Genomic DNA, 24555 nt, shown 5'->3' with positions numbered 1-24555 from the left:
TTTAGACAGACAAGAAAGTAAAGCTATAGGGCGATAGTTTGAGGGATTGGATCGGTCACCCATCTTAGGCACAGGCTGAATGAAGGCGTACTTCCAACAGGAAGGAAAGGTAGATGTTGACCGGCAGAGGCGAAAGATTTTGACCAGGCAGGGTGTCAGCACGGACGCACAGTTTTTAAAGACAATAGGAGGCACTCCATCAGGTCCATAGGCCTTCTGAGAGTTGAGGCCAGTAGTAGTAAAGTAGTAGTATAGTAGTAGTAGTAGAAATAGTAGTCGTTCTCCTATACCTGAAATATTCTCCTTTATTCCCAGTCTATCAGTACATGCAAATCGACCTCTTCCCATTATTCCACGTCTCCAATCACCTCCCCAGCAGTTTCCCAGCCCTGCAAACCTACCTTTTCCCTTCTTTCCGTCTGACAGCGCCTTCATATCGACAAGTTCCCTTCATTCCGTCTCCTAGTACCTATATACCAACCCATTCACAATATTGCCAAGTCTTCGAGTACCATAATCTTAGTCTACTAGCCCTTGCAGACCATCTCTCTCCTTTTTCACTCTCCCACCACCTGAAAATCGACCCCTTCCACTCTTTCCGTCGTCTAGCGCTCTCATATCGACAAGTTCCCATCATTTCGTCTCCTGGTACCTATAAATCAACCCATTCCCATTATTCCTTGTCTTCTAACACCCTATTCCCAGTTTCCTAGGCCTTGCAAACCAATCCTTTCTCCATATTCCGTCTCCTAGAACTTGCAAACCGAGCCCTTTCCCTTCATGCCGTCTCCTACCGCTTTCATATCGACAAGTTCCCTTCATTCTGTCTCCAAGGGTCCTGCACATCGACTCCTCCCTCTCATTCCCAGACTCCTAGCCCCACATTTTCAGGTCGGTATTATAAGACATACTCGCTTCTCACATCAGTATTTCTAAAGGTCAAAGAGGGGATCGATTGAGTTATAATGAGTGTTTCTTTAGGTTCACGGTACAGAAGAAGGGTCACACTACCACCAGGGTCATACAACTACTCCTGGAAATGCCCAAAACTACTACGAAAGCCTTGTCAAATATGTGTACTTGGGCGACGGAATGTTTAGTAATACGGCACTCAGTCTCCTCCTCCTCCTCCTACTACTACTACTACTACTACTACTACTACTGCCACTGCTACTACTATTACTACTTTTGGGCGTTCTGTGTCGTCTCCAACCCTTTCACCTCCTTCTGTCTTCTATCCCAAGCAAACCAAACTCCTTCCTATGCACACCAACTCCCTATTCCGTCTTCCTGTCCCTCCAAACCGACCCCTTCACCTCAATGCGTCCCTAGCCCTGAAAAACGACCCCTTCATCTCCTTCCCCCCATTCCCTCTCTCCTATCACCTTATTCTCATTTCCTACCCCTTGCCAGCAAACCCCTTCCCCTCATTCCCAGTCTCCTAGCCCTGCAAGTCAATCCCTTCTGCTAACCCTTGCCAACCAACCCTTTCCCCTATTCTCTCTCCAAGCCCTGCAAACCAATCCCTTCTCCTTATTCCCTCTCCTAGCCCTTGCAAACCAACCCCTTCCAGTCAATTCCATTCTCCTAGTCCGTGCAAACCGACCGCTTCCCTTATTCCCAGTCTCCTAACCACTGCAAACCAAATCTTCCAAACCCCATCTAGTCATTCCCAGTATCTTAGCCATTCCAATCCAACTCCTTCCCCTTATTCCCTCTTCTAGCCCGTGCAAACTAACCCCTACCCTTCATTCAGTCTCCTAGCTTATGCAAACTGACCCCTTCCAGTCATTCCCATTTCCTAGCCGCTGCAAACCATTCCCTTCCCCTTATTCTGCTTCTCCAAACCCTGCAAGCCGACCCTTTCTCTTATTCCCTTTCCTGGACCCTGCAAACGACCCCTTCATCTCATTCCCACTCTCCCGGCGCGTGCAAACCTAATTCAGCTCATGACCGCCGCTTCCATCCACTCTGTATCTGCCGCCCGCCTCGCACGCCTCCGCCGGCCGCAGGGGAAATAGCGAAATGGGGCCGTGTAGAGTTTTAATTCCTTTCTGAGTTACTGTGGAAAGAGGAGCGGAGAATGAGGAGAGGGGGTGCGAGGAGGAGGGGAAGAGGAGGAGGAGGTATAGAGGAAGGAGAGGAGCAGAAGTTGATGGGTCTCTTTCTCCTTCTCTCTCTCTCTCTCTCTCTCTCTCTCTCTCTCTCTCTCTCTCTCTCTCTCTCTCTCTCTCTCTCTCTCTCTCTCTCTCTCTCACTCCAAGTATTCTCATTTTCCTTCCCTTTCTTTCTCCTTTCCTTCCTTTCCCTTTTCGTTACGTCCCTACTTTCTTTTCCTTTCTTTCTTCTCTTCCTTCCTTCTCCTTCCTACCTTTTCTTTTTCTTTCCCTCCTCTCTCTCTCTCTCTCTCTCTCTCTCTCTCTCTCTCTCTCTCTCTCTCTCTCTCTCTCTCTCTCTCTCTCTCTCTCTCTCTCTCTCTCTCTCTCTCTCTCTCTCTCTCTCCAAGAATTCTCCTTTTCCTTTCTTTCCTCTCTTCCTCCCTTTTCCTTCCTTCCTTTTCTTTTTCCTTTGCCCCCGTCTCCCTCTCCCTCTCTCTCTCTCTCTCTCTCTCTCTCTCTCTCTCTCTCTCTCTCTCTCCCCCCAGCGAGACAGACACCCGTTCATATTACTTCCCTCCCGTCACTTTCCCATCACACTGGACTGACGTGGCGATCCCTCTTTCCTCCATCCCTCCCTCTATTTTCCTCCTTTCCTTCCCTCCTCCCTTCCACTTTTTCCTTCCCATCTCTTTCAGTCGCCTCCTTCCATATCTTTAATTTCTTCCTCTCTTCCATTTTTTTTTCTAGTTTTTTTTCTTTTTCCTATAGTTATCTCTTTTTCATTATCTTTCCTCCCTCCCTCCCTTACCTCCCTTTCCCTGTTTTCCTCCTTTCTTCCCTTCCTCCCTTCTTTTCTCCCTTTTTCTCCTATCCCTTTCCGTCACTTCCCTACAAGGCTTTCCTGTTAATTCTCTTTCTTTCTCCTCCTTTTCGTTACCTCCTTATCTCCCCTTCCCTATTTTCCTCCCTACTTCCCTTCCTCCCTTCTTATCTCCCTTTCTTTCCAATCCACTTCCGTTACTTCCCTATTAAGCTTTACTGTCAATTCCCTTTTTTCTTCCTCCTTTTCGTTACTTCCCTACCTTTCTTTACCCTATTTTTCTCCCTACTTCCCTTCCTCCCTTCTTTTCTCCCTTTCTCTCCAATCCACTTCTGTTACTTCCCTATTAAGCTTTACTGTCAATTCTCTTTCTTCCTCCTCCTTTTCGTTACTTCCCTACCTTTCTTTTCTTCTTTTCCTTCCTTCTCTTTCCATTTTTCATACTTTCTCTTTTTCTTAATATTATTCCCTGCTTTTCTTTCCACATATTCTACTTTTTCTTCCCTTCTTCTCAACATTTCCTCTCATCCCTTTTCGACACTTTCCCGCCTTTCTTTTCCTTCCTATCTTCTCTTCCTTCTTTCCTTTTCTTCTTCCAATCATTACCTACTTTCTTTTCACTTGTTCTCTTTTTCCTTCCTTTTTTCCTTCCTTTTCTTCTTTCTATAATACCATCCTTTCCTTGCACCATTCTCTTCCTTTCCTTGCCTTCCAATCCCTTCATTCCTCCCTTAAAGGTTCAAATCCTATCTTCCGTTCACGTCAAGCCTTTCCTTTCCTTCAACCCTTCCTTCCTTACCTTAATAATTCCAGCCTTTCCTTAAACACACATTCCCCTGGTTCCTCTCATCCTTTTATTCCTTCCTCTTCTCCCTCTTCTCTCTCTCTCTCACCCTCTCTCCTTCCAGGCATATTTTCTTTACTTCTCTCCCTTCTGTTCGTTCGTCCGTTTCCTCTTCCTCCTCCTTCTCCTCCTCCTCTATGCCTCGCAGGGACGCTCACCCTTCTCTCCTCCCTAGGACAGACCAGGTGTCGACAGGTGAAGGTTTACCTGCCAGAACCTAATTACTCTCTCCCTTCCTCCAACATCCCAACTAACCAGGTATTCTGAGTCTCTCTCTCTCTCTCTCTCTCTCTCTCTCTCTCTCTCTCTCTCTCTCTCTCTCTCTCTCTCTCTCTCTCTCTCTCTCTCTCTCTCTCTCTCTCTCTCTCTCTCTCTCTCTCTCTCTCTCTCTCTCTCTCTCTCCTTTTCCTCTTCCTCTTCCTCCTCCTCCTTTTCATCCCCTTCCACTTCCTCTTGCTCCTCCTCCTCCTTCTCCTCTTCCTCTTCCTCATCCTCATCCTTATCGTCCTCCTCTTCCTTCTCCTCCTCCTTCTCCTCTTCCTCTTCGTCTTCCTCCTCCTCCTCCTCCTCCTCCTCCGAAACCAGAAACAACAGAGAAGTTAGATGTGCTCAAACTGCCTTTCTCTTTTTTACTCTTCTATTGCAGTTTGAACACGCGTACTGACTGCACTCTCTCTCTCTCTCTCTCTCTCTCTCTCTCTCTCTCTCTCTCTCTCTCTCTCTCTCTCTCTCTCTCTCTCTCTCTCTCTCTCTCTCTCTCTCTCTCTCTCTCTCTCTCTCAACTTTTCAGCCTCTTCCTCCAACACTTAAGGAGCACCACAGCACCCCAGAGGCCGATGGTACACGTTAATGCTGTGCCCACGACGCAATGGTCACGGGGAACGCCGCTCGAGAACAAAAGTTTGGCCGCGGCGGTACAGAACGGAGGAACCCAGACTGTTGTTGCTCTTCTAAACTCTTGGCACTCGTTTTGCTTTCTGTGTTTCAGCTCTTTATAACATGCAGAGGAACAAGAGTGGCTAATGTTCTGCTTTTTCTAACATGGAGAAGAACAAGAGTGGCTAATGTTCTGCTTTTTCTAACGTGAAGAAGAACAAGAGTGGCTAATGTTCTGCTTTTTCTAACATGGAGAAGAACAAGAGTGGCTAATGTTCTGCTTTTTCTAACGTGAAGAAGAACAAGAGTGGCTAATGTTCTGCTTTTTCTAACATGAAGAAGAACAAGAGTGGCTAATGTTCTGCTTTTTCTAACAGGAAGAAGAACAAAAGTGGCTACATGTTCTCCCCTCTCTCTCTCTCTCTCTCTCTCTCTCTCTCTCTCTCTCTCTCTCTCTCTCTCTCTCTCTCTCTCTCTCTCTCTCTCTCTCTCTCTCTCTCTCTCTCTCTCTCTCTCTCTCTCTCTCTCTCTCTCACATAGTTCTTTGTAATAGGTAAAATATATAGGGTGCACGATTCTCTCTCTGTCCGAGGCATTTATAACAGGAAAAAAACAAGAATGGCTGCATGTTCTCCTCTCTTTCTCTCTCTGTCTTAACTCTTTGTAATAGGTTAAAATAAACAGAGGGTACACAATTTTCTCTATCTTAGGTCTTTATAAGAGGAAGAACATTAGTAGCGGTACGTTATTCTTTATCTTAACTCTTTATAATAGGAGGAAAACAAGAGAGGCTGTAGGTTTTCCTCTCTCTCCCATCCTAACTTTTCTAACATGAATAACAAGAACAAGATTAAGAGCAAGAGCTAGAACAAGAACAAGAGCTAGAACAAGAACAAGAGTTAAAACAAGAGGAAAAAGAAGAGCATCCGTAGGTACAAATCACAGCCCCGGTTTTCACAGTTATAAATGAATTACTAAACTAACTAAAGTCTACTCTCCTAGCTATTCCGCCCGCCACGAATCAAAAGGAAAATGATTAAGAACGCAAACTTTCGGCAGCTGCGGCGCCTCGACGACTAACTTTCCCTTAATTGGCAATAATATAAAAAAAATACTTACTTGGTCCGTCGGAAATTTTAATACACGTTCGGCGCCATTCTTGTGATAAAAAAAGCCTTGAATATATATAAATCAAAGGGGAAAATAGTCGAAATATACACGAGAAATGTAGAGAAATGTTTTAAATCTGAAAAGCAAACAGTTAAGGCAAAGTAAATAGTGTGGCAGGAAACTGGACGGAGAAACTACAATATTACATGAAACCACTGTTCTCTCTCTCTCTCTCTCTCTCTCTCTCTCTCTCTCTCTCTCTCTCTCTCTCTCTCTCTCTCTCTCTCTCTCTCTCTCTCTCTCTCTCTCTCTCTCTCTCTCTCTCTCAATGTATACAGAGAGTTGAGTCCGTATACACAGTTAAAGTAAATTACAGAGCAAAGGGACCCGAAATTACCATAATTAATGTCCACTATGAGCGTGTGCGTGTGTCTGTGTGTGTGTGTGTGTGTGTGTGTGTGTGTGTCGCGTCCCAGCTTAGTGAGGCTGTGGCCAAACTTAGCTGTGCAGGTGTATCTTGGGCTCCCAGACGGGCCGGACTCCCACCCGCCCCCCCCTTACACACACCTGCCGCGGCCGCTTCTCTCCTCACAACTTACCTGGAAAGAGAAAAAGAAAAAAAAGTCAGTACATTCGGGACACGTGCGTGCAGTCTAAAACAATTTACAGCAAATATTTCGTGAACCGTTTCTAAATCAAGGAATATTATTTCTTCAATACCATATTTTTCCCCTCCGTGTTTCCTCCACAAACGCTATCACTTCCCTGTCATGTTTCCTTCTCCATATACTACATTTTTTTTCCTGCACTAATTTTTTTGAACTCACTTTATTATTGTCTCCTTACCATTTTATACTGCAAACTATTTTTTTGCTGATTAGTTTAAACTTAGCGCTAAAGATATGCATTTTAACGTAATTCGAAGCAGGCCGATGGCAAAACAAATGTATGAAAAAAATGCTGCTCCTATATTAGGGTAGAAAGAAGGACGCCGAAGGACAGGAATCAGTCTTGTTCCAGAAGTGTCTTGATACTCCCCTCTTGAAAGAGTTTAAATCGAAGGAAGGAGAAAATATGTACAGACGAGGAAAGGCGGTTCCAGTGTTTACCAGTGAAAAAGATGAAAGATCGAAGGTATTGGTTTAATCTTGCAGTGGAGGTCGGACAGCATTGTGGTGAGCACGAGTAGGTCGTGTGCAGCGAGGCCGCGGGTGGGGGTGGAGGCATGCAGTTAGCAAGTTCAAAAGAGCGGTGAGCGTGAGAATAGCCATATAGACAGCATGGAAGCAACAGCGGCGGACTTTAGGAGGTTGAAGACAGTCAGGTAGAGGAGAGGAGTTGATAAGGCTAATAGCCTTTGACTCTACTCTGTTTAGAAGAGCTGTGTGAGTGGATCCCCCCAACACATGGGATGCATACTCCAAACAGGGGCGGACTAGGATCTTGTATATAGTTATCATCTGGGAGGGGAAAAAGAAATGTTAAATTAGAATAAAAGCTGAAGGTACAAGATATGAAATGCAATATGAAAGAGAAATGACAATAATACGAGAAACAACACTAGAGCGAAACAGAGCTTCCAAAGTACTGAACGTGAAATGCCGAATACAAGACTCTCAAATTACAGGATCTTGGCTCAGTAAAGGCGTCCCGTTGGGCTCCATAACTCTGCACGTCCTGAGTTGCCGGGGTGCAAAGTCTGCATAATTACTCTATAATTACACAATATCTACAAGCTACCTGGCGGGGACAGGGGGGAGGGAGGGAGGGGAGGAGATGGATGGGTTGACAGAGGGAGGGAAGGGGGTTGGAGGGAGGCTAGTGTGTGTGTGTGTGTGTGTGTGTGTGTATACATGTGCGTGTGCGTGTATTTACCTATTTACCTATTTGTTGTCTACCGGGCCCGACCTAAGCTATAATAGTCCCGTGTGTGTGTGTGTGTGTGTTTACCTACTTACCTATTTGTAGTCTACCGGGCCCGACCTAAGCTCTAATACGTAGTCCGTGTGAGTGTGTGTGTGTGTGTGTGTGTGTGTGTGTGTGTGTGTGTGTGTGTGTGTGTGTGTGTGTGTGTAATTTCCCCATGGTCTGACCACACGACAGACTCACGATCACCATCCAGTACCCTCCCTGAATGAAATCGGAGCTCCCATGTGGCGGGTCTCTGGGAACGGCTGAAATCTCACACCCACACACACGGGGGAGGCGGACACAGCCCCCGCCTGACACCCGGCACCTGTTAACTGCTGGGTGGAAAGGGGGAAAAGATTAAACGAAACTGACCAGTCGTCTCAACTCCGCCCGGGAATCGAACCTGGGACCTGTCAGTTTCGTGTGTGTGTGTGTGTGTGTGTGTGTGTGTGTGTGTGTGTGTGTGTGTGTGTGTGTGTGTGTGTGTGTGTGTGTGTGTGTGTGTGCCTAAACAGCTTGTGTCTAATAGGAAAAAATACATGACAATACTGCTTATGATTTCGTAGCTTAAGTGTAATGATAATAATAGTAGTAACAATCATAATAGTATCAATAATAATGCTAATAATGATGATAACGATGATAATAATAATGATGATAGTAATAAACTTGTTCACTTGGACGCAAAATTAATTAAGTCGAGACCAAATTTATACAGCAAGTGACGCGGAGTAATATCACCTCTGTTGCGGGTCACATTATTCTTACGCTTCCTCCCTTTCATCCTTGCTTTCTTTCTCCCTTCCTTCTTTCCTTCCTTTCTTTTTCCTTCTTTAATTTTCCCATCTTTCTTTCCTTCCTTTCTTTCTCCCTTCCTTCCTTCCTTCCTTTTTTCCTTCCTTCCTTTCTTTTTTCCTTCCTTCCTTTCTTTTTTCCTTCCTTCTTTCTTTTTTCCTTCCTTCCTTTCTTTTTTCCTTCCTTCCTTTCTTTTTTCCTTCCTTCTTTTCTTTTTTCCTTCCTTCTTTCTTTTTTCTTTCCCTCCTTTCTTTCTCCCTTCCTTCCTTTCTTTCCATTCTTTTTTCCTTCCTTCCTTTCTTTTTCCTTTCTTCCTTCCTTCCTTAATTTTCCATCTTTCCTTCCTTCCTTACTTACTTTCATTCCTTCCTTAATTCCGTCCTTCCTTTCCCTATTTCTTCCTTATTTTCTTGCATTCTCATTTCTTTCCTTCCTTCCTTCCTTCTTTTCATTCTTCCCTCCTTGCTTCCCTCTTTCCTTTCTTCCTTCCTTCTTTCCCTCCTTCCTTTCTTTCTCTTTTATGTCCTTTTTCTTCTTCCTTTCTTCCCTACTTCTGTTCTTCGTCCTACTGCTTTAAACTGACTTCTTCCTCCTCCTCCTCCTTCCAGTTTTCAATTACATCTCTCTATTTACATGTTAAGTTTCGCTCTTTTCCGGTTCTTCCTTTAAGTCTTTTTGTGTTGCATTGTGTTCGCTGTAAAATGCAACGTTCGCAGGTGTGTTTCTCTTTGCGCTCAATTACCTGTCCCTTTTCCGGCCCTTTGTTTGACCTTCTCCGACCCAATTCCATTTCCGCATTTGTTCCTGATGTTTTTCTTTCATTCTTCCTTGACGATTCTCCTCCCCCCTCCTCCCCCCTTCCTCTCCTTCTTATTCTTCTGCTTCCTTCTCTTCCTCTTCTTTTTCTTTTGTTTCTCTCTTTTTTCCTCTTCTTTTTCTTCGTCTGCTTCCTCTTCTTCTCCTTCTACTTACACTTACTCCTCCTCCTCCTGCTCCTCCTCTTCCTCTTTCTTCTCTTCTTCTTTTTCTCTTTCTCTTACTCCTCTTTTCGTGTATTCCTCTTTCACTTTCTCCTCCTCCTCCTCCTCCTCCTCTTCCTAATCCTCCTCCTTCTTCTCCTCTTCAACTTCCAACTCTTTCTGTTATATTTTTTCCGTCCTCCTCCTCCTCCTCCTTCTCCACCTCCTCCTCCTCCTCCTCAAGAAGAAACAGAGAAGGTCAACTTATTCACTCTCTCAGTATCTGGAAAATTGCTTTTATTTCTCAGGCCTTTTTTTTCTCTTCCTGCTATTCTTTCGTCTTTCTCTTCACGTTCCCACATAACTTTTAACTTTCTTCCTTTTTTTCTTCTCTTCCTCTTCTCATTTTCCTTTCGTTTTTCTTTTTCCTTTCTTCCTTCCCTTCTTCTTCTTTTTTTCTTCATTTTCTTTCTACTTCGACCTGGTATTCTCTTCTCCACCTTCTCCTGCTCCTCCTCTTCCTCCTTGAAAATTTTCCTCACTTCATTCGAACTGGAAAATTTGGAACCTTTCTCTCTATCTATTTGAATATTTGCAAATGAATGAGCTAAATTATTAATGATTATTTTTGCCTCGCTCATTTATATATATTTACTCTTATTTACTTAATCTCTTAGATGAATAAAGGAAAGTCTTGTTAACCGATCACTAGTTTGTCAGCGGAATTAACAACTCAACACGAGGGACAAGTAGTGACGCATTGACGGTCGCCTACACGTCGCCGACTCAGTATTATGTTGTCCAGCGGGTCGTCGTAAATCTGAAACACCCCGTGAGTCTTATGTTGTTCAGCGGGTCGTCGTGAGTCTGAAACACCCCGTGAGTCTTATGTTGTCGAGCGGGTCGTCGTAAATCTGAAACACCCCGTGAGTCTTATGTTGTCCAGCGGGTCGTCGTGAGTCTGAAACACCCCGTGAGTCTTATGTTGTCCAGCGGGTCGTCGTAAGTCTGAAACACCCCGCGAGTCTTATGTTGTTCAGCGGGTCGTCGTAAGTTTGAAACACCCCGCGAGTCTTATGTTGTTCAGCGGGTCGTCGTGAGTTTGAAACACCCCGTGAGTCTTATGTTGTTCAGCGGGTCGTCGTGAGTCTGAAACACCCCGTGAGTCTTATGTTGTTCAGCGGGTCGTCGTGAGTCTGAAACACCCCGTGAGTCTTATGTTGTTCAGCGGGTCGTCGTGAGTCTGAAACACCCCGTGAGTCTTATGTTGTCCAGCGGGTCGTCGTAAGTTTGAAACACCCCGTGAGTCTTATGTTGTTCAGCGGGTCGTCGTGAGTCTGAAACACCCCGTGAGTCTTATGTTGTTCAGCGGGTCGTCGTAAGTTTGAAACACCCCGTGAGTCTTATGTTGTTCAGCGGGTCGTCGTAAGTTTGAAACACCCCGTGAGTCTTATGTTGTTCAGCGGGTCGTCGTAAATTTGAAACACCCCGTGAGTCTTATGTTGTTCAGCGGGTCGTCGTAAGTTTGAAACACCCCGTGAGTCTTATGTTGTTCAGCGGGTCGTCGTGAGTCTGAAACACCCCGTGAGTCTTATGTTGTTCAGCGGGTCGTCGTTAGTCTGAAACACCCCGTGAGTCTTATGTTGTTCAGCGGGTCGTCGTAAGTTTGAAACACCCCGTGAGTCTTATGTTGTCCAGCGGGTCGTCGTAAATTTGAAACACCCCGTGAGTCTTATGTTGTTCAGCGGGTCGTCGTAAATTTGAAACACCCCGTGAGTCTTATGTTGTCCAGCGGGTCGTCGTAAATTTGAAACACCCCGTGAGTCTTATGTTGTTCAGCGGGTCGTCGTAAATTTGAAACACCCCGTGAGTCTTATGTTGTCCAGCGGGTCGTCGTGAGTCTGAAACACCCCGTGAGTCTTATGTTGTCCAGCGGGTCGTCGTAAATTTGAAACACCCCGTGAGTCTTATGTTGTCCAGCGGGTCGTCGTAAGTTTGAAACACCCCGTGAGTCTTATGTTGTTCAGCGGGTCGTCGTAAATTTGAAACACCCCGTGAGTCTTATGTTGTCCAGCGGGTCGTCGTGAGTCTGAAACACCCCGTGAGTCTTATGTTGTCCAGCGGGTCGTCGTAAATTTGAAACACCCCGTGAGTCTTATGTTGTTCAGCGGGTCGTCGTGAGTCTGAAACACCCCGTGAGTCTTATGTTGTCGAGTGGGTCGTCGTAAGTTTGAAACACCCCGTGAGTCTTATGTTGTTCAGCGGGTCGTCGTGAGTCTGAAACACCCCGTGAGTCTTATGTTGTCGAGTGGGTCGTCGTAAGTTTGAAACACCCCCTGAGTCTTATGTTGTTCAGCGGGTCGTCGTGAGTCTGAAACACCCCGTGAGTCTTATGTTGTCCAGCGGGTCGTCGTAAGTTTGAAACACCCCGTGAGTCTTATGTTGTTCAGCGGGTCGTCGTGAGTCTGAAACACCCCGTGAGTCGTATGTTGTTCAGCGGGTCGTCGTAAGTCTGAAACACCCCGTGAGTCTGAACCGGCCCACGCACATCCGTCGTAATTTTGGAACGAAATAGAACAATAAGGACGCGACTTATAAATAGAAAATGACCCAAAAATGGTTAAACAGTTTCATTCCCGAAGATAGATAAATTAATTAGACATCCCGCACGGCTTTCAGAGCGGCCCATCATGCAAAACATTCTCGTTGACTTTAATGGCATTGACGGAAATTGGAATAGCTGAATACGGGGCGAGGTAAAGTTTTTAGAATTTCCAACAGCATTCAGGAGCTCCCGAACGATGAGACGAACCTAAGAATAGCGACCTTGTGGACCAGAAAAGGTAAAAAAGGAGTTTGCTTGATCAGAAGTGGCCAAAAAATATTCGAAGTAAATTGGAAGATACAGAAAAAAGCAATGCAAAATATGTAACGAAACTTGCAAAATTGTAGATCGTTTTGTAATTATTCATACGAGGAGGAAGTTGAAACGAAGGAAAAAATTAATGCAAACCATGAATCGAAAACCTGCGAAACTGTAGATCATTTTGTAATTAATCATTTGAGAAGAAAGTTGAAGCAAAAAAAGACAAAATTTAGTAAAACATGTATCGAAAACGGAAGTGTAGCTGATCATTTTTTAATCCGTCATTCGCAGAGAATTTTTTTATCGAACCTACGTAAAATTTATGTTCGAGGAAAAAAAATAAGATCAATTCGAAGCGTTTCCTATTCCAAAAATTTCAAATAGATTTCAGAACTTGCAGGCTCGTAAAAATCACTCCACATGAAGTTGGCGGCGGAGGGGGAGGGAGAGGGAAGAAGGGGGGGAGGGGGGCCATCAAAGGGAATGTTCCATCGCCGCGCGGGTGAAACGCTTTGAAACATAAACGTTGTCCACCCCTGAAGCAGACCCGCCGCGGAAACGCTCGCTGCCTCAAAAAAGAAAAAAAGAAAAAAAGAAAAAAAAAGAAAAAAAAACCGGACAGATGCTTTGAAGTCCTGACGAAACGAAAAAAAAAAAAAAAGCAGAGGAAGAAGAATACCATTTCGAAGTAGAGGGATTTTCTTAATGCTGTTTCCGTCTTTCCCATGAAGCCTCGGGAGCGCGCCGGCAGATAAAGCTCATAAATGTTAATGTGTTTCACTTCCTCAGCAGGGCGCTCCATTGACCGGTGACTTCTTTCTCTTTTCAATTTCGGTTCCGCTGCAAAAAAGGAAAAGCTTATAAAGTGACCCGCTTTACAAGAGGTCTACCATTGTTCTGTTCTCGTTCCCTCGCCACGCCTTGTTTCAGCTTGGAGTGGCGTGGAGGTTGAGAGGTTGCTGGTGGGTGAGAGGCGTTAAGGTGGGTTGGGACTTTTGGGAGGTTGGATTGAGGGGGTATTGGGTTAGTTTGGGGGAAGGTTGGGAGTGTGGGATTGGGGGTTACGGTAGGATTAGGGGATGGTGCTGGCCTGGTTTGGGGTTAGGGTGGGGTTAAGCGTTGGGGAAGGGTGGAGGGGGGGTAGGGGTGGGGGTTAAGGTAGGATTAGAGATTGGCGCTAGGTTGGGGAGGTTGGGGAGGTTGGAGAGCTGTTAGTGGGGGTGGGGCAATTAGGATGGAAGAGGGGGGTTAGGGGTGGGTTCGGGGCTGGGGTAGGGTAAAGAGGTTGGGTGGGGAATGGTAGTTTGTTACTGATGGTGGGAGGCTAGGGTGGGATTGAGAGGGGTTGGGGTGAGGTTGGGGGTTGTTGGTGGGAGTCGAGGATTTGGGTGGGGGTGGAAGAGTTGGGGAGGCTGGCTTGAGGGGGTGGGGATTAGGGGTTGTTTGGGGGGTACTTTATTTGTCCTCTTGTGTTGCTTTCCCTTCACGCGTAGTTAACTCTAAGCAATAACAAAACACAGAAACGCTCTAGGCAACTCAGACCCTTGCGTTAACTTCTTTCTTTTAATTCCCTTTGTTTGTTTTTTCTTCAGTTTCCCTTTATTTTTTTTCTTTTCGCTCTCTTTGTTCATACTTTTCTTCTTCGTTTTCTTCTTCTTTTTACTCATTTTCTTCTTCGTCTTCGTTTTCTTCGTCTCCTTCGTCTTTTCCTTCTCCTTTTTTTCTTCTCGTCTTCGTTTCCTCCTCCTCCTTCATTTTCTTCTTCTTCTTCTTCTTCTTCTTCTTCTTCGTTTCCTTCTCCTTCGTTTTCTTCTTCTTTTCCTCCTCCTAAAGCTTCCCCCGTCTTACATGACCTCTCCTCTCCATCCTCCATTTCCTTTCGCTCAGCTCCTCCTCCTCCTCCTCCTCCTCCTCCTCCTCCATCTTCAAGGCGGGGCATGGAGGGCCAGCGCTCCCCCTCGTGTTTGCCCTCGGAGCGCGGCCAAGGGTTGCTCCTCCACCGCTGTTTACCTTCCCCTCCAGCCTCCGCGGGGCCCCGAGGTGTATGTGTGTATGTATGTGTGTGTGTGTGTGTGTGTGTGTGTGTGTGTGTGTGTGTGTGTGTGTGTGTGTGTGTGTGTGTGTGTGTATTTATAAGTGATGATATGTGCGCCACTTCTACTTCTTTTACCACTACCACTACTACTACTTCTGCTACTACTACTACTACTACTACTACTACTACTACTTCTGCTACTACTGCTACTACTGCTACCACTACTGCTGCTGCTATACTTAATTCGGCTGGTGGTGTTTACGACTTGAAACGAAGGGAGGAAAACAGGAAGGAAGGAAGGAAGGAAGAGAGCAATCAGGACGAGGCGGAGGATGTAGAGGAAGAGGAGATGGATGACGGTAATGGGAGATGTGAAATGGAGAGAAAATAAACAAATAAAGAAAATATATACTAAATTTCACATACTCTCTCTCTCTCTCTCTCTCTCTCTCTCTCTCTCTCTCTCTCTCTCTCTCTCTCTCTCTCTCTCTCTCTCTCTCTCTCTCTCCTTTTGTTCTCCGGTTCCCTCATTTCCTCCCTCATTCATTCTCTCCCTCCCTTCCTATCTCCTTTCCTTCGTCTCCTCCCTCCCTCCCTCATCCATTATCTCTCTTCCTCCTTTCGCCCTCTCCCTATCTCCTTTCCTTGGCTCCCCCCTCCGTCCCTTCTTTCCTTCGTCCCCTCCCTGCCTCTCCCATCCATTCTCTCCCTTCCTCTCTCTCTCCTTTATCTCGTCCTCCCTCTCTCTCTCCCTTCCCCTCCCCCCCACTGTCTATCCCGCAAGACGCACTGCAGGTGAATATAAAAGAAAACGTGGCCGCTCCTCCTCCTCCTCCTGTTTCAAGGGAGACCCACTAAAACCAAGTTAATTTATCGTGCATTAATATATTTCCTTCCCGGGGTCTTATATTATCCTTCATTACCTTCTGCTTTAATGGAGTTGGCGGAGGAGGAGGCGCCGAGGGGAAGGGACGGGGTTATTTATTTCCTCTTTTCTTTTTTTTTCGTTTTGGTGTTTTATTTCGAGGCGGGTTTGAATTTATTGCGCTCCCTTCGTTAACGGATATTTGTTTGACGCTTGATTTAGGCCGAGAGGGGGGTTGGGGTGAGAGAGAGAGAGAGAGAGAGACTGGACCCCCCGCTGTTTATGTCTATCTTCATAATGTTGTGTTTCGTTAATCTGTTAAAACACTCGCTTCTCTTTTCTTCTTTTTTTGTAACATTTTTTTTTATTTTTCTCTTTTTTTTCCTTATTGCATTACATTCCCCTTCCTCTTTCTTTCTTTCCTTCGTTTCCTTCAAATCCCACCTTTCCACGAACACACACACACACACACACACACACACACACACACACACACACACACACACACACACACACACACACACACACACACACACACACACACACACTCTCTCTCTCTCTCTCTCTCTCTCTCTCTCTCTCTCTCTCTCTCTCTCTCTCTCTCTCTCTCTCTCTCTCTTCGTCCCCTTGCCTCCTCCACCTCTTCCTCTCTCTCCCTCCCTCCACTCTTGACACGCCCCGCTACGCTGTTCACTTTGACAATATAAGCTTTAGGAGTCCGGTTGCCAGACTTCACTATCGGGCCAGTAATCCGGAGCTACTGGGCCGGAGCACGTGTCTGCCTCGGTCCCCCTTCCACCCGAGCCGTCCTCTCTAATGCCAGTAAATCCGTTTCCCATTTTCTGTCATTCCGGAATTATCTGAAGCTCTCTCTGTTGGTGGTTTTTATATTTCGTGTTCCGTCTTTTTGTTCGGTTCGTTTTTTATATTTTTTTATTTTATTTGTGTATGAATGAATGTCGTGTTTTGTTTTGTTTAATGAGTTTTCTTTGGTTTATTTTTCCTTTTTTTCTGTCTTTCTGTCTTTTTGTCTGTCTGTCTGCGAGTGTGTGTGTGTGTGTGGGTCTGTCTTTCTGTCTGTCTATATTTCTGTTTTAGTTCTGATCGTCCTTGCGTTTCAAATCGTCCCGTCTCTTCCCTTGTCTGTCTATCTATCTATCTATCTATCTATCTATCTATCTATCTGTCTATCTATCTATCTATCTGTCTCCATTCCAACTATTTCACAACTCTGCTAATATCATTGTTATTTTCCTTCTGTTCCACCCTTGCCCCTATGTGTAATCTGAACGTCTATGTAAATCTCTCTCTCTCTCTCTCTCTCTCTCTCTCTCTCTCTCTCTCTCTCTCTCTCTCTCTGTCTCCCTGTGTTTGTCATGTACGGCGGGGCGGAGATCAAAGCTATAACTCACACCCTTCTACACCCCTCCATACCCCTCTACACCCTTCTACACCCTCGCTCACACCCCTCTACACCCTCCTACACCCCTCCATACCCCTCTACACCCTTCTACACCCTCGCTCACACCCCTCTACACCCTTCTTCACCCTTCTACACACTCGCTCACACAGTTATAATGCATGGCGGAGCGTGACCTGACTCGGTGATGGAGAAGGAGTATAATTGTCTCAGGGTATTCACTCAGGGGGTTCGAACTGAGGGACCAAGAAGGAGGAAGCGATACATAATGCCACTAGATCAAAGACGATGGGGAGAGAGATAATTATGATGAGAGAGAGAGAGAGAGAGAGAGAGAGAGAGAGAGAGATGGCACTTCGGTAAACATGCAAATATATGGATCATTAATCAGGCAAACAGGCTGATCCGCTGCAGCGAGAATTCAATACACAGCGCCCGGGGTCTCTCTCTCTCTCTCTCTCTCTCTCTCTCTCTCTCTCTCTCTCTCGAGCGCGCGCACACACACACGCACACACATTCAGGCGGCGGGACACGCACGCACAATGGCAAATAACCTCACTTTGAACGTAAAATTTACTCTACAGTGTGTCCTACAGTTTCCCCTCTCTCTCTCTCTCTCTCTCTCTCTCTCTCTCTCTCTCTCTCTCTCTCTCTCTCTCTCTCTCTCTCTCTCTCTCTCTCTCTCTCTCTCTCTCTCTCTCTCTCTCTCTCTCTCCCCTCCTCTTCCTTTCCCTCCCTTTCCTTCTCTTCCTCCTCTCCTCCCTCTCTTCTCCCCTCCCCTCTCCTCCCTTCGTCTCCATCAACTCTCCTCCTCCTATCTTCCCTCTCCCGCCCTCTCTCTTCTCCCTTCGGCTCCATCTCTCCCGTCGCTCTTTACCCATTCTCCCCTCCCCTCCTCTCTTACCCTCTCCCTTCTCCCCTCTCTCTTCTCCCTTCGGCTCCTCCATCTCTCCTTCTTCTCTCTTACCCTCTCCCTTCTCTCTCTCTTCTCCCTTCGCCTCCTCCATCTCTCCTCTCCTCTCCCCTCCTCTTCTCTCTTCCCTCTCCCTTCTCCCCTGTCTCTTCTCCCTTCGGCTCCTTCGGCTCCTCCATCTCTCCTCTCCTCTCCTCTCGTACCCTCTCCCCTCCCCTCTCTCTCCTCTCCCTTCGCCGCCTTCATCTCTCCCGTCGTTCTGGTCTCCTCCCCTCGCCGCTCCCATATCAACGCCCCCGAAAATGGGTCCCGCGCCCCACTAACCCAAAGAGGACACGGCGGGGCGGCATGTGGCGGTGCGGGAGGGAGAGAGGGGATAAGTAAGGGAGAGGAAGGAACAAGGCTGGGAGGGAAAGAGTGTGAGGGGTTGAGGAAGGGAAACAGAGTGAAGAGCAGAGTGGAAAGGAGAGAAGGGATGGAGGAAGGGAGAGGAAGGGACAGTGAAGATGGGAGAGAGTGGCCGAGAAAGGGAGAGGAAGGGATAAGGAGAGAGGGTGAGAACAAGGGGTCAAGGGTGAGTGAGGGAAGATAAGGGTGGGAGGGAGGGAGAGTGTGAGGGGTCGAGGAAGGGAGAGGAAAGATCAGGATAGGAAAGGGAGAGAGTAAGGGGCCGAGGCAGGGAGATGAAGGGACAGAGAGGGAGGGAGAAAGAGTAAGAGGACGATGAAGGGAGAGAAAGGATCAGGGAGGAAAGGAGAGAGAGATTAAAGGACCGAGGCAGGGAGATGAAAGAACAGGGAGGGAGGCTGAGAGAGTAAGAGGGTGAGGAAAGGAGGGGAAGGGAGAGAGTGAGAGACCGAGGAAGAGAGGAAGGATCAGGGAGGGAGGGAGAGAGGAAGGGACAGGGAGGTAGGGAGAGGGGAAGAAGAGTCGAGGAAGGGAGAGGAAGGGACAGGGAGGGAGGGAGAGGGGAAGGGACTGGGAGGTAGGGAAAGGGGAAGAAGAGTCGAGGAAGGGTGAGGAAGTGACAGGGAGGGAGGGAGAGAGAAAAAGAGACAGAGAAAAGAAGAGAGAGAGGTGTGAGGAAAAATGAGACTGGGAAGCTGGAGAGACAGACAGACAGACAGACAGACAGACAGACAGACAGACAGACAGACAGACAAAGAGACATGAAAACAGGAGAGAGAGAGAGAGAGAGAGAGAGAGAGAGAGAGAGAGAGAGAGAGAGAGAGAGAGAGAGAGAGAGAGAGAGAAGAGAGAGAGAGAGAGAGAGAGAGAGAGAAACACGGAAGCGGAAGGAAGGTAATGAACGAGGAAAACAAAACAAAGCAAAAACCAAAAGATAAACGGCAGAGAGGTTGTGACATGTAAACGAGGAACAGAGAAATACTTAAAGAGGAGGAGGAGGAGGAGGAGGAGGAGAAGGCGTAGCACAGAGAGAGAAGGAGGAGATAAGCGGAAACGAGAGAACAGAAGTAACAGGAAAAAAGACTGACACAACGTAAAGGGACGATATGGAAATGGAAGAAAGATAGGAAGAAACGAAAGCAACAGAGCGGAGAGACGAAACAGAAGAAGAAGAAGAAGAAGAAGAAGAAGAAGAAGAAGAAGAAGAAACAGAGAAACAAAGAGAACAGGAAGGCAGGGGAGAACGGCCACGGAAGAAGACGAAAACAGAATGGAGAATAACAAAATAAAAATCGAGGATGAAGAAAACAATGAAGAAAAAACAGGATGAAGACAAAGAAAATAAAAACAACAGGATGAATAAAAAAAGACAAAATGAAGAAAATAACAGGATGGAGAAAACAACATCCCCCCTCCAAAAAAAAAAAAAAAGACAGGATGAAGACAGACAGTGACAATAAACAAGATGGAGAAAGATACAAAATAAAACAAAAGAAAAAGAAAACAAACAGGATAACTGAAGAAAAGACAGACACACAGGAGGTAGAACAAGGAAACAAGGAGGGAAGGCGAGAGGGAACCCAGAGAAAAGCCGAAAGAAGAAAACAAAAAACAAGAAGAGAAATATGGAATAACGTAGAGAGAAAGGAACAAAGGAAGAACGGAGAAAGGACGAAGAGAGGAAGAGAGAGAGAAAACGAAAGAGAGAACCAAGATATAATGTGCAGAAAGGAGAGATGCCGAGTGAATGGAGAGAAAGAGAATTGAGAACTGCAGCAAAGAATAAGTTAGAGAAATAAAAGGGAAAGTTGGGAATACAGAGAGAGAGAAAGGCAGAAAGCGAGCGAACAGAGAGAGAGGGAAAGGAGCAAAAACAGAGGAGAGGGAGAATATATAGCAGGGAGAGGAAGGCAGGGAGAGAGAGGCCAGAGCACAGACAAAGGGTAATGAACAGGCAGAGAGGGAGAGGAAGGGGGACGGCAAGGGAAGACAGGGAGAGGAAGGGAACGGCAAGGGAAGACAGGGAGAGGAAGGGAACGGTAAGGGAAGACAGGGAGAGGAAGGGAACGGCAATAGAAGACAGGGAGAGGAAGGGAACGGCAATAGAAGACAGGGAGAAGAGAGAAACGCAACGAAGAGAGAACAGGAGAAAGCGGGGATATAGAAAAGCGAAAGAAGGGAGAGAAAGAGACAGGGAAAAGACGAGAGAGAAATGGGACAAGAACTGAGATAATGGACAAATTAGGAAGAAAGATGTAGGGAGGGAGGGAGAGAGAGAGAGAGAGAGAGAGAGAGAGAGAGAGAGAGAGAGAGAGTGGAAAGACTCGACTTCTGAAGGTGTCCAAGCGGCAACAACCTGAACTAACACGAATATACTGCAGGAAGGGAGGAGTGATGGTGAAGATAGACTCTCTCTCTCTCTCTCTCTCTCTCTCTCTCCAACTTTCCCTTGTATTTCTCTATTTCATTCTTTGGTTCTGTTCTCAGTTTCTTTCCGACATAGTTTCCGAGTACCTACATTCATTCTCTCTCTCTCTCTCTCTCTCTCTCTCTCTCTCTCTCTCTCTCTCTCTCTCTCAAGTAATCTAGCGAGTAGTGGCGTCTGCTGCGAGGTCATTTACAGATCAGAAAGCGTCACTCCACTGCCCTCACCACCACCACCACCACCACCAACAACAACAACAAGAGCAACACAATCACACCACCATCCCAGAATCTCAACGCAACCGCCACCTCTACGCACCATCACCTCCACCACCACCACCTCCACCACCAGCGCCACTCCAATCCCATGCTGGGCTACAGAATCTCCACCGCCGGCCATTGTTCGAGAGGATGAGTCTAATATCTCACGCCTGTCTCTCATCCTAGGGGAGAACGAGAAGGAGGAGGAAAAGGAGGAGGAGGAGAGATAGGGAGGAAGAGACGGGGATTTGAATGGGTATGGAAGAAAGAGAGGAAGGAAGAAAGGAGTGAAGAAAGAGGAGAAGGATGTAGATGAGGAAGAGGAGAGATAGGGAGGAAGAGAATGATTACAATGGGTATGGAAGAAAGAAAGGAAATAAGGAGAGAGTATGGAGGGGAAAGAGGAAGAAAGAAAGAAGTGAAGGAGGAAGGAAGGAAGTTGGGGAGGAAGGATGTAAAGAAGGAAGAAAGGAAGAAAGGAAGGAGAAAAGAATTGAAGGAGGGAAGTAAGAAAAAAAGGGAAGGAAGAAAAGAAAGTGGGATGGAAAGAGGAAAGAGAGGAATGAAAGAAGGAAGGAAAAAAAAAGGAAAAGACAGAAATGAAGAAAGGAAGGAGAAAATGAAAGAAGGGAGAACGGAAGTAAAGAAGGAAATAAAGAAGGAAAGGAGGATATGAAAGAAGGAAGGAAGGCGTAAACGAAGGAAACAATGAGAGAAGGAAGGAAGGAAGGAAATACTGCTAGAGAGATGCTAGTTAGGGTGTAATGTTTAGGCAGATGGAACAACACTAGAAGAGGAGGAGGAGGAGGAGGAGGAGGAGAAAGAGGAGGAGGAGGAGGAGAAAGAAGAAGCGGAGGAGGAGGAAGAAGCGGAGGAAGAAGAGAAGGAAGATGAAGAGAAGGAGGAGGAGGAGAAGGAAGAGGAAGAAGTGGAGGAAGAAGAGAAGAAGAAAGAGGAGGAGGAGGAGGAGAAGGAAGAGGAAGAAGTGGAGGAAGAAGAGAAGAAGAAAGAGGAGGAGGAGGAGGAGGAGGTGGAATGAACATCGAGAAAGCAAAAGAAAATATCACATTAAAAAAAAAAGAGAAATGTATAAAAAATAAAATAACGACGGATTTCAACAATGGGAGGAGGAGGAGGAGGAGGAGGAGGAGGAATGAACATCGAGAAAGCAAGAGAAAATATCATAAAAGAAATAGTAATGTATCAAGAATAAAATAATGACGTATTTCAACACACTAAAGATAATAATAATAAAGTAATAATAATAATAATAATAATAATAATAATAATAATAATAATAACCGTTCTCCTTTTTCTTCAGTATTATCGATTCTAAACTAAAAGAAAAAAATGCGTATATCAAAGCACAGATTAACTCCACATATAATAATGATTTGGTTAAGTTTCATGACACACACACACACACACACACACACACACACACACACACACCCTATAACAAACTCCCCCCCTCCCTCACACACTTCCTCCCTCTCCCCTACAAACACTTCCCCTTTCCCCCCTTCCCCCTCCAACTCCTCCCCCTCCCCCTACAAACACTTCCCCTTCCCCCTTCCCCCCTACAAACACTTCCCCTTCCCCCTCCAACTCCTCCCCTTCCCCCCTACAAACACTTCCTCTTCACCCCCCTCCCCCCTACAAACACTTCCCCTTCCCCCTCCTTCCCCCTCCAATTCCTCCCCTCCCCCCTCTCGCCCCCCCATCACACCTCATCTCCTTCATGATGGGAACAATCTTTTCCTCATCACGCCCCTCACGAGATTGCTTCCCATCCTCCTCACACACTTTGCCGCTCAATTTAGAGTCGTCAGTCGGCACCCAATGTTTAACCCTTATTCCCGCAGCACCTCTTCAGCACTTCGCCTCCCAGCCTCGCCCAGCACCCCCAGACACCACCAAAATACCTCCCGTCAGCACCCAAACACAAGAACTTCAGTAGACTCAGCACTCAGCACATATGGATCTGCTATTTATTCTTCCAGGTTAAATGACAGACAAATACATGATCAGCACGCTGCCGATCCCCTAAAACACCTCCCAGTCAGCACCCAAACACAAGCATTTCAGCATTTTCAAGCATTTTTCAACACGTTCAGCACTCGAAACCTTAAGTGCTATTCTCTATTCCAAGTGAAAAGACAAAAAAAAAGGTAAGCTTAGCACCCTAAAGACCCCACAAAAAAAAAACACTCCCCGTCAGCACTCAAACACCAGCACGTCAACACACCCAGCACACTCAGCACTCAGGACCAAAAGACAGCGCTGAAACAGATCATACCAAGTTCAGCACCCGTCCTCAGCACCAAGACACAAACACGAAGGCACACGTTGACATACTCAGCACCGTCAGCACTCATCCCCCGAAGACTGCTATTCAGGCTCCCAGGTGAAAAGGCTTAGAGGCAGGTAAGGGAGACGGGTAAAGGAGGCAGGTGGGAGGCCGAGGCGTGGAGGGAGGAGAGAAAGAATGCAAATGAGGAAGGAAATAAGGATGGAAGGAAGGGAGGGAGGGAGATAAAGAGGCAGATGAGGGAGAGAGGAGAGGGAGGGAGGGATAAGAGAAGCAGATGAGGGGGACTAAGAAGGGAGGGAAGGAGGAGGGAGGAAGGAAGGAGGAAGGAGAGCAAAGTAGGTAAGAGAGAGATGACAATAAGAGTAGGAATATTGTGGTGGTGGTGGTGGTGGTGGTGATGAGAACGGTAATGGTTGAAGGAAGAATAGGAATGGGCAGCGGTGAGAGGGAAGGAATGGTGGTAGTTTGGGGTCTTTGTGTGTGTGTGTGTGTGTGTGTGTGTGTGTGTGTGTGTGTGTGTGTGTGTGTGTGTGTGTGTGTGTGTGTGTGTGTGTGTGTGTGTGTGTGTGTATATGTGTGTGTGTGTGTTTATAGTGGAGTGTTGAGAAAGGATATACTTCATTATTATATCTTATTTTTATTTTTAGTAGTAGTAGTAGTAGTAGTATATAATCGAGAGAGAGAGAGAGAGAGAGAGAGAGAGAGAGAGAGAGAGAGGACAGTATAGCAGTATAAGGAAGAGCTCCACCACCGTCTTCCTCTTTTTTTTTTTCGCCCAGTGTATGTGTGTTCCTCTTGGAGTTTATTGTCGTGTTTATCGCCCGGAGCCGCCAGTGCCTTGTGCTCCGCGGCGTTGTGTTGCTCCGCGCTGGGCCGTGCTGTGTTGTCCTTTGTTGTGTTGCCTTATACCGAGTGGGTTTGTTGTACTATTTTAGATTGCGCTGTTTTATATTACGTTGTTTTGCGTTCATTATTTGTTATTATTTATTTCATTATCATTTGGTTAATCATAAATGTCTTTGTGTTGTTATGAATTGTGTGTTTTGTCTTTTTTGTTGTGATATCATTCGTTGTTTCTTTGTCACTTTTCTATTGTGTTGATGTGCTCTGTGTTGTGTTATACTGTGTTGCTCATTACCAGAATCATCAGCCTAATATGGGAGGCGGGGAAAGACTGGTCAGTGCGCGGGTTCAAGTCCCACTGCAAGACGCTGGCAATTTTCAACCAACCGAGTGGCGGAAGATTGCCAGCACGCTGTTCACATCTTAGATCAACCCGAACTGCAGCGACTTCGGGCAAGGAGCACACATATCACGGCAGCCACTTAAAATAATATTCGCATGCGCCACTAACGAGGGCCGTCCACGAGGTCCCTCATAAGAGCCTACCAGCGCTATAGACAGTACATAAGAAAGAAAAAAGTTCGTCCAAATTCACAACACAACCAGAACACAATGCCGGACAACACAAAGCAGCCTCGTAGAAATAGGAGAGATAAGACCCGTTTGTTTGAGTTTCTGTCTTGGGTTGCGAGTCACGAAGGAGGCAGTGAGAGTAAGCAGGTAAACAGGTACACACGCAGGTGGCGCATTGGGGGAACTAAAGGAGCAGAGAGAGGAGGTTAACAAGTACAG

At 46.3% G+C, this 24555-nt stretch overlaps 1 protein-coding gene across 10 annotated transcripts in view; it reads right to left on the bottom strand.

The window, feature by feature from the left end:
* Positions 1–24555, bottom strand: part of LOC127010449 (band 7 protein AGAP004871-like) — a 215819-nt gene that overhangs the window by 118426 nt on the left and 72838 nt on the right. For all 10 annotated transcript variants that reach the window (XM_050884630.1, XM_050884629.1, XM_050884628.1 and 7 more), the window contains exon 2: positions 7117–7209. In XM_050884630.1, the coding sequence (XP_050740587.1) occupies positions 7117–7209 (93 nt within the window). The remainder of the gene's footprint in view (positions 1–7116; positions 7210–24555) is intronic.

This window comes from Eriocheir sinensis, chromosome 43, assembly GCF_024679095.1.
Source record: "Eriocheir sinensis breed Jianghai 21 chromosome 43, ASM2467909v1, whole genome shotgun sequence".
Taxonomy (NCBI): Eukaryota; Metazoa; Arthropoda; class Malacostraca; order Decapoda; family Varunidae; genus Eriocheir; species Eriocheir sinensis.
This window is presented reverse-complemented; position numbering and strand designations above follow the sequence as displayed.